Source organism: Phasianus colchicus, chromosome 1, assembly GCF_987193195.1.
Source record: "Phasianus colchicus chromosome 1, bPhaCol1.hap1.1, whole genome shotgun sequence".
Classification (NCBI taxonomy): domain Eukaryota; kingdom Metazoa; phylum Chordata; class Aves; order Galliformes; family Phasianidae; genus Phasianus; species Phasianus colchicus.
Genome location: NC_143436.1, coordinates 4,918,895 through 4,927,990, shown reverse-complemented (window position 1 = coordinate 4,927,990; position 9,096 = coordinate 4,918,895). Strand labels below are relative to the sequence as shown.

At 54.7% G+C, this 9,096-nt stretch overlaps 1 protein-coding gene across 1 annotated transcript; it reads right to left on the bottom strand.

The window, feature by feature from the left end:
- Positions 1 to 1,380: 1,380 nt before the first annotated feature.
- LOC149919362 (E3 ubiquitin-protein ligase PHF7-like) lies at positions 1,381 to 4,984 on the bottom strand. The gene is made up of 9 exons (XM_090134378.1): positions 4,653 to 4,984; positions 4,244 to 4,335; positions 4,050 to 4,151; positions 3,683 to 3,807; positions 3,367 to 3,529; positions 3,168 to 3,274; positions 2,836 to 2,949; positions 2,561 to 2,679; positions 1,381 to 2,398 (listed from the first exon to the last, which is right to left on the bottom strand). The coding sequence occupies exons 1-9, from the start codon at positions 4,693 to 4,695 to the stop codon at positions 1,710 to 1,712; spliced, it is 1,554 nt and encodes a 517-aa protein (XP_089990504.1). The 5' UTR covers positions 4,696 to 4,984; the 3' UTR covers positions 1,381 to 1,709.
- Positions 4,985 to 9,096: the final 4,112 nt, after the last annotated feature.

Below are 9,096 nucleotides of genomic sequence, written 5' to 3'. Positions count from 1 at the left end.
AAGGTTCCAAGGAGACCTTACAGCGGCCCATCAGTTCTCGACTGGGGACTACAGAAAAGCTGGGGAGGGACATTTTATAAGGGCATGTTGCGACGGGACAAGGGGAAACGGCTTTAGGCTGGAAGAGGGTAGATTTGGGCTAGATACTAGGAAGTAATGCTTTACTGTGAGAGTGGTGAGCCACTGGAACAGGTTGCCCAGCGAGGTTGTGCATGCCCCCTCCCTGGAAGCATTGAAAGCCAGGCTGCATGGAGCTGTGAACAGCCTGGTCTGGTGGGAGGCATCCGTGCCTATAGCAGAGGTTGGAACTAGATGATCTGAAAGGTCCCTTCCAGCCCAAACCATTCTACGACTGTACTTCCCTGGCATTGCTTAGCCTCTCCAGCTCCCCCGAGAGCTCTGCCACCAGGCTGAGCACACCATCCATCCACCTGCTCTCACCTCATGCAGGTGGTATCTCTGCCGCCCTGCGATGGCAGCAGCAGGCTCAGGCACTCCCTGCGGCCCGAGACCCGAGCAGCTGTATTTCTGGGGAGGCACTCAGATTTGGTAGCTGCGTTCTTTTTGGCAAGGGCTTTGTTCCTGGTGGAGGCCATGGCTAGGTTAGTCGTCAAGGAGGAAGCCGATAGGTGAGGTGGTCTCCCGAGTGGAGAGGGAGGCTCTGCCTTCCCTGCTCACCCTCCCTGCGCCAACGGCCGTGCCACAGTCTGTTTGCTGGCTCTGTTCAGCCACCTTCCTGGTTGCTCACGCTCCCCGAGAGCAGCCTTTGTACGTTCAGCATTTGACCACGTCACTCCTGGCTCCGCTCAACCAGCAGCCAGTGTAAGGGCTGGAGCAACCACAGGGCCCGTCACAACGGCAGGGCCTGTCACCAGGGTTGAAACAACTGCGGGCTCCGTCATGAGACTTGGAGCAACTGCCGCCTCCGTTGGAGGGTTGGAGCAGTTGCAGGGCCTGTTGAGTTGTCATCAGCTGCAAAGATCACTTCTTACAAGTCCCTCAGCATGTGTGGGTGCAGCCAGCCTGGAGGAGGCATCTGGGCAGGCAAGGCCACAACTCAGCCCAGAGAGCTGCCCTGCCCTGCGCTGACCGCACACGCTCGATGCGCCGCAGGACCTCGAGGCTTGCAGCATTCGCAGACCAGGACCAGCCCTCAGACCTGACAGCACCGCCCACATGCAGGAGGAAAGCCCAAGCTCTGATGCAGCCCTGGACCTGACATGCACCATGAACGCGGTTGCATCCCAAGCCCAGAAACAAGCCCAGAACCGGGCTGCTCCTGCCAGTGCAGCCTGGGTTCTCGAGGAACCCAGTGGTCCATGTGCCCCGCTGGGGATGTGGCCCGAACCCAGCTCAGCCTGGACTGGGCCAGGCGAAGTGAGGTCTGGGATAACACGTTCATGGAGGAGAGAACCGTGCAGTCAAGGTCCCTAGTTGTGCCCAGCTCAGCAAAAGCAGGGAAGGATGAAGCTGACAAATGTGTTTGGGGGGGGGGGGGAACTCTGATCTTTATTGTGTTGGACTTTTGGGACCAGAGCAAGCAGGGGAGATGGGAGGGGGGTATGACCCTGCAGATAGCAGGGGGGTTGAAACTAGATGATCGTTGTAGTCTTTTCAACCCATTCTACGACGGGCGCACGGCTGCTCCTACGCAGACTTGGGGGCTGTCTGTGGGGACTTTGCCTCTGACGTTGTTCCTGGGAGCAGCTTCATTCCCGGCACCGCCTCCGCTGTTGGGCCCGGCTCCTGCTGCCTCTTTGGGGTGAGCTGCGGGAATTGGAAGCCCGACGTCTCTGCGGAGGACGGCTTTGGGTGCGGGAGCGCCCTCGCTGCCTGGACGGTCCCCTGCGTCCGGGCACTCTGGAAGCCCTCGGGGATCTCGAAGTGGCAGACCTTGTCGACCTGCGGGTGCCACTCTGCTCCCCTGGGGCTGGCATGTGCCGGCTGCCACGGCGTCTTCTTGGCCGGCTCTGGGAACTCGGGGCCCGATCTTGCAGCGGGGAGCGGCTTCGTGTGCGATTTCTTCCTCGCTGCCTGGGACGTCTTCTGCGTGCAGCTGCCGGAGGCGCCCCGGAGGACCCTGACGCCCTCTGCCTGGATGTGTGGGAGTCGCTCTCAGCACTTGCTGCTGCTGATCGTCTGCTCCCACGGCGTCCTCGCAGCTGCTCAGAGGTAGCCCGATCCTCTGATGCTCGTGGGCCGTTTGTCTCCTGCTCAGTCTCGGGCACACTGGGCAGGTCGCTGGGCTCGGGCAGCTGGGAACTCTGTGATGTCCCCAAGGCTGCCTGGCTGGCGGGCATGGAGCTCAAGCTCTCAGGCTCCGTGGAGCCGCTGGATGGCTCCAAAGCCCTCTGGCTGGCGGTGCTGGGACCGGCGAGCTCGCTGTTGGTGCTGGAGGCTGTAAGGAGAGGCAGGGAGGTCCTGAGTCTGAAGCTGCAGCACCACAGTGGGATCTGCCATCCCGCTTGGGGCAGACAGACTGTGGCAAAGCTGCCTTGAGCACTTGCTGCCAGGCCTTGCCTGGCCCCAGCACGGTGCAACGCGGCTGATTGCTTCTTACCAGTACCCAGGCCAGCACAGCTGTCGCACTCCCACGTGGCTCTTCTGTTATTCAAGTGGGAGCACCGTCGGTGGGTGCCCTCAGCAGCGCAGGAGCTGCACAGGAGCAGCTGCCAGGGCCTGGGGAAGCAAAGCGGTTGTGGCCGTGAGGACCAAGTGAGCCAAGCCATGGAGTGCCCGGCACAGCACATCCCTGGTGCTCAGCCCTTGCTTAGCCAGCCTGTGGTGAGGCTGAGATCCCCCCCAGAGCCGCAGAGAGCTGCTGCGGTAACTCACCCCCTTCCCTCTGCCTGCTCTCTGCCTCCATGGTAAAGGCATTCGCTGGCATCGCAGCGGCTGTGCCTCTGGAAAAGCGATTCATATGCATCATTGTCATCCCATGCCGGTCTTCTACAAGAGAAGGGAGGGGAAGTGATGAGCCCCCAGTGTCCCCAGCATCAGATCCAAGGTTATCCAAACCTATCCACCCCAACTGTACTTCCAGATTCTCTATGAAGCTGGGGCACGTGTTCATGAGATAGCCAAGGACCAGGCCTGCCAAGGCAGTCCCTGGGCAGGCTCAGCACGACAGCCTTCATGTCAGCCAAAGTGGGCAGGAGGACACCGACCTGTATGGGATTTGGATCCCCAGAATGGCCATTCCTGCAAAGAACAGTGTGTTGTTTCGACAACCGGCGCAGTTGAAGCACAAAGCACCTGCAGTTGAGGCCTGTTGCTGCAGGAGAAGCACAAGCAGGGTGAGCGTGAGCAGTGCCTGGTGCTGCTGAGCACCAAGCGTGCCTATCAGGGTGAGGGGACGGCTCCTACCTGGATGCAGCGCCTGTGGAACCAGGCATCTTGGCACGCTGGGCACACCAGGGTGTGATAGGACAAGCTGTTCCCCACAGGCTCAAGGCAGATGAGGCAGTTGGTGCCTTCTGCCGGAGCTTCGTCCTCGTCCTGGTGAGGGCGGTGCTCCCAACAGAAGGTCCTAGGGGAAGATGGAAGGTGTGGTCATGGTGAGAAGTGCTTTGAGGAGGGCAGAGGAGCAGGAAGGAGCCTCCAGCCCTGTCTCTGGCTCTGGAAGGCTGCTGGGAGGCGTAACTGTGGGTTCCTCTGCGGCTTGGCTGCTGACAGCCCTTACCAGTGGTCCCCAAAAAAGTGGACGACACATTCCCCGTCCATGGTGCAGGGCAGATGGAAGCTTCGCTCACAGCCCCTCTGTATGCATGTGATGGTAGCTCCCCTCTCGCCACAAACAAAGCATTGCTGGAAAGAGCAGAACAACCCCGTCAGCCACAGACTCAGGGCCTCTGTGGCTGGCCCCACGCCTCTGGGCACAGCCAGCTGGGTCACATTCTACGAAGATGCCTAGCAGACAGGGCTCATCTCCTGTGGCAGCACTTTGTCATGGAGGTGGTTGGAAGGGCTGCCATTGCTTTCCTTGGTCTAGACTAAGCTGGTGTGAGCCCCTCCTGGCACAAATCTGCCTGCTCCGTGCAGGTCCTCACCTGCATGGTGGCCCGTTTGACTGCACGTCTGATGGCAGCAACAGGGAGGCCCACAGATCCCGACTGACTTGGTGTTGCTTCAGAAACGATGTTGGCAAAACCCTGTAGAAGAGAAAAGAGCAGGATCTCATTAGGACAGAAAGGAAAGGAACATCCCCGGTGGGAATCTGGAAGGAGCCCATGGGGGAACTCACCAAGCAGAACTCATGGACGTGAATCCCACTTTCAGAAAGCATGTGCCCACAGATGTCTGGGTCGACATCTGCCCGGCCACACAGCACACACACTGCAGAGGAGAGAGCAAATGTGAGCAGCGGTGAGCAGCTGGCGGGGCCAGGTGTCCCTGAGGGCCGTCCCCAGGGTCCTGCTCTGGGCCTGCCGTGCTGGCTGGAGGCGGTGGAGGGGAAGGGGCCACGGCAGGCCCAAGGCAGCCACATCCCAAGCTGGGCCCCCTTGCCAAGGAGCAGAGGGGCCCTGCCCCATGCCTGTCTGGGAGCTCCTGCCTGCCCCTTCCTCCCCTCTCAGCTCTCAGCCGCAGGCAGAGCCCCAGCACCCCTCTGCCCAGCGTCGGGAGCTGGGCTCAGGAATGCTGTGCTCTCTCACCTGGCTCCTCCGTGCAGGAGGCCTTCCGCTTCCTATTGGACATGATTGTGCGTTGATAGCGAGCACTGCGAGAGTCCCTCCTCTCTCTGCGCCTCACCAGACCGCACTGACGCTCCGCCTGAGCCCGGCAGCCTTTGCTCTGCTCCAAGCTTCACGCGTCACAATGGCCGCTCTGTGACACCCACTGTGACATCACGGTCACCGCCTCACAGAGCGTATGGGCGTGGGCCCTCAATCGAGAGAGCAGTGGGTCTGGCAGGCTGTGCACAGTCAGGGCAGGAATTATGGCCTCCCTCAACCTGCTGGCCACGCTCCTCTGGCCAGCGGCAGGAGTGGAGCTGTCCCTTTGTCAAGGCTGCAGCCCTGGAGCTACACTAGCATTTCTAGTCTGAATCTAGTCTAGGTTTCTCAAGAGTTCAGTTTGCATTTTCATGTCAACAGCATATTTGGTGTCCAGTGTGTGCTGTGAGTGACTATGTACACGGTTTGGTAGGTATAGGACAAGGTGAAGTGGTTTTAATCTGGAAGAGAAGAGCAGATTAATTCTTAGAGGAAACAGTTTACTCAGAGGTTTGTTACTGGAAATGCACTGAAACACGCTGCCCAGGGAGGCAGTGGAATCACCATCCCTGGAGGCGTGCAGGAAACATGGAGATTTGGCACTGAGGGACATGTTTTAGTGGGCTTGGTATGGATGGCCCGTCTGGATGCCTTCCTGTGCAACCTGCTGAGCCTACCTTGGCAGGGGCGTTGGACACGGTGATCCCCAGTGGTCCGTTCCAACCCCTACAATTCTGCAGTTCTGTACTACAGCCTCTGAAGTGGCAGTGTGTGGTTGTATGAACTTACAGTGATCATCTTTTACCCTTCATGCATCATCCTTCTTTATTCTATCTGCTACTACAACATAGCTCTCCATTTGTTCATTGCATTTCCTCAGCTCTGATTTGTCACCAAAGTTTCAGCACAATCAACATTTTGTTATCATGATATATGCTTGGAAATAATACCCTTCCCACTGGAAAATTTGTCTTTTTGCTTTATCTTTCTTTGTCTGAGTAGTGGGGTGGCCTCCTAGGAAAGATCTTCACTGGCCTGGTTGAAAAAGTAGTCACATAGAAAAAGAAATCAGAGCTTTAAAATGCCGCCTGCAAAGTAAGACTGCAAAGTATTTCTGGTAATCATGGGAAGCAAGAGCGGGGCTGTAGAATGGGGTGGGTTTGAACAGTTCTTTAGAGTGGCTGCTGGGCTGCCCCTGTTCCTGCGCACATTTTGTCTTCCATCTCTAAAAACTGAAATGCTGACCCCCTTCGTCGTGTCCCCCCCCCCCCCCCCCCCCAAAAAAAAAAAAATAAAAAGAAGGAAAAAAGCTCAGCAAAAGACTTGATTCCCTTGGGATACAGCTTCTGTGGGCAGCTGCCATGCATTTCCAATGGCTTTGCATCCATGCGCTGCAGGCATTGCGAATCAGAGCCTGGTTTGCAAACGATGCTTTACCTAGCTGAGCACTGGGGGTCCTTTAGACACCTCAGAAGATCCTTGTGTTCACTCAAGATGCTAAATTCAGGGGATAAGGAGGCAAAATTTGAGAGAGCTTAGAAAGAGCTTTGACATCAGTCAGCTTTTCAGAGAGCTTACTCTGGTCAAGAGCAGTATACCTGATGCGCTGGAGTCACAGCCTCCCCTGCAGAACTGAATGAGCTCTGAACTTGTGCACCTTCATGATTGCTCAGAGAAGCTGTAAATGCCCCATCCCTGGAGGCATTCAAGGCCGCGCTGGATGGCACCCTATTCTAATCTTATATTGTGGCAACCTTGCCCATAGCAAGTGGTTGGAACTAGTTCAACTTCTTTAAGGTTGCCTCCAACCCAAGCTTTTCTGTGATTCTGTGGCAACCACCTCTGCTGTAGTACCGTTGCCATGAGCTGAGCATCGTATCTTCAGTGTTTGTCCCACGTGCACAGCTCCTCCAGTCTACTTCTTGTTGTGGGCAGCAGGAAAAATATTAATGATGTGCATCATAGCTTAGCTAAGACAAAGTGAAAGTCTTCCACACTTGCAGATACATATGTGATTCAGTACGAAGATTCCAGTTACTTGGAATACGAGAAGGAAAACCCCCAGATGTACTGTTTGTGAACTGTGGACTGCCCAGGCACATTCATGAAGCATGGACTGCCCAAGCGCATTCCTTCCACCATGGCTTGAGCTTTCGTGACTGCAGATAAGCTCAGCTTCCTTTGGTGCCTTTTCACTGCAGTGCCCTTTTGGCCATTTTTATTTCTCCGAAGACAAAACCTGCCTGCTCCCTCTTCCTCAAAATTTTGTCATTCCTTTTTGTTCCTTTATTAAAAGTATTATTTTATTTTTCATTTAACCTGCGTGTTGAATACTTCTACTAGGCAACCTTAGGGAAATTCTGTTAAAGGTGAGGAATTCCAGGAGTTTGAGAAGAAATGAAATAAGCCCCTGAAGTTCACTCAGCAGTGATGAGTCGAGCCAGAGATGAAATACAGGCTGGCATCGTGCCTTGTGGAACGATGAGCATTTGTCTTTGGGTTTGTCCATCTCAGATGAAACATTCATCCACAGGCATCAAAGCTTCAACCATTCTGCAGTCACAGGGGAGGGAAACTGGCCTACCCGTGCCACCGTTCCCTTCAAGTCTACATCTAAACTGAGTTGGAAAAACTGTGTTGGGTGAGGTGAAATCCAACCTGGCAGAGGATCTGTGACCACCTCAAAAGATGTAACTGTTAATAGAGAGCACTGGCAAAGCATATTGAGCTCTGCTTTTTGCCCTGCAATGCCGTTTGCCTTGTAAATGGTAGGTAGAGGGAGAGGTTTAAGGGGATTGGAAGAAGACCAGTGAGTATAGCTGTGGCAACTAGCAGGCATCTTGTTTGTTTTTACAACATTTCCGTATTTCTTTCTTTATAAACATTTTTCTAAGCTTGTTCCTGTGGACATGACCATCTCTTCCACGTGGATCCCAATTCCCTGAACCCAAAGGAGTCCCTAAACTAAGAAATGCTGCTGTGAATCTGAACTTGTCCAAGTCCATTCAAGTTTGGCACCAGAAGTAGGCCTGATTCCCGGCCCTGTGGGTCACAAGGGCTGCTCCCTGCCACCCCCTGTGGCATCATGGTCACCACCTCATGGGGGATGTGGGTGCAGGCCTTCATCTCCCAAGCAAGAGGGTAACAGCTCCACAGCTTCTCTGAGCAACCTATTCCAGTGCACCACTGCCCTCCGATTCAAGACTTTCTTCCCAACGTCCAGTCTCCATTTATCTTTTGTCTTTGTTCAATATTATGCATCACCTCCAAGCACAGCTAGTTCCCTCAGGTTTCCCTCGACACAGAATCGTGGAATCACAGAAATGCAAAGGTTCGAAAAGACCTACAAGATCCTCCAGTCCAACCATCCACCTATCACCAATAATTCTCACTAAACCATATCCCTCAGCACAACGTCCAAACATTCCTTGAACATTTCCAGAGTCAGTGACTCCACCACCTCGCTGGGCAGCCCACTCCAGTGCCTGACCACTCTTTCGGAAAAGTAGTATTTCCTAACGTCCAGCCTGAATTTCTGCTGGCACAGTTTTAAGCCATTCCCTCTAGTCCTATGACTAGTTACACGAGAGAAGAGGCCAACCCCCAGCTCACTACAACCGCCCTTCAGGTAGTTATAGAGAGCAATAAGGTCTCCCCTGAACCTCTTCTTCTCCAGGCTGAACAATCCCAGCTCCTTTAGCTGTGCATCTCATAAGGCCTGTGCTTCAGACACCCCACCAGCTTGATTGCCCTTCTTTGAACACGCTCCAGGGCCTCAGGGTCATTCTTGCAGCGAGGGGCCCAAAACGGAGCACAGTACTCGAAGGGCGGCCTCACCAGAGCTGAGTACAGGGGGACAATCACTTCCCTGTTCCTGCTGGCAACACTGTTTCTGACGCAAGCCAGGATGCCATTGACCTTCTTGGCCACCTGGGCACACTGCTGGCTCATGTCATGTTCATGACACCTTTCTACTTGCCTGGGTAACGCACCAGATCTTCTTTGAAAGTTTACTTTTCCTCCGTGGCTGAGAAAGAATCACTTCCATGCCATGAAAACAGATATTCCATTTCCAATTGCTTTGTCAGTGTCCCCTTCCTTTCAAATGGATCCCAGATGCCTGGCTTTGCTGCCCGCTAAGTCTAGGCCAGGGCCCTCATTCTCCAGTTATCAGAGCAGCCAGGGGGCACAGTGCTCACTCGCGTGACGGCTGAAGTCTTTTCACATATCTCTCAGCACACCCATGGTCAGTAGTTAAATGGTTATTGTCGCCTCTGTGAGTTTTGCCTCTTCCTCCTCCTGTTGTTAGAATCCTAGAATTAGAGATCCTCGAGTCTTTAAGGTTGAATCATAGAATCATAGAATGGCCTGGGTTGAAAAGGAC

What these genes read in the sequence shown, in the direction of transcription:
- LOC149919362 (XM_090134378.1), bottom strand. Translation starts at nt 4,695, where the DNA reads ATGTCCAATAGGAAGCGGAAGGCCTCCTGCACGGAGGAGCCAG. An exon ending in CTCCTGCACGGAGGAGCCAG is followed by an intron (nt 4,336 to 4,652) that starts GTGAGAGAGCAC and finishes TCTCCTCTGCAG; the next exon opens with TGTGTGTGCTGTGTGGCCGG. An exon ending in CTGTGCTGGCCTGGGTACTG is followed by an intron (nt 2,399 to 2,560) that starts GTAAGAAGCAAT and finishes CTCTCCTTACAG; the next exon opens with CCTCCAGCACCAACAGCGAG.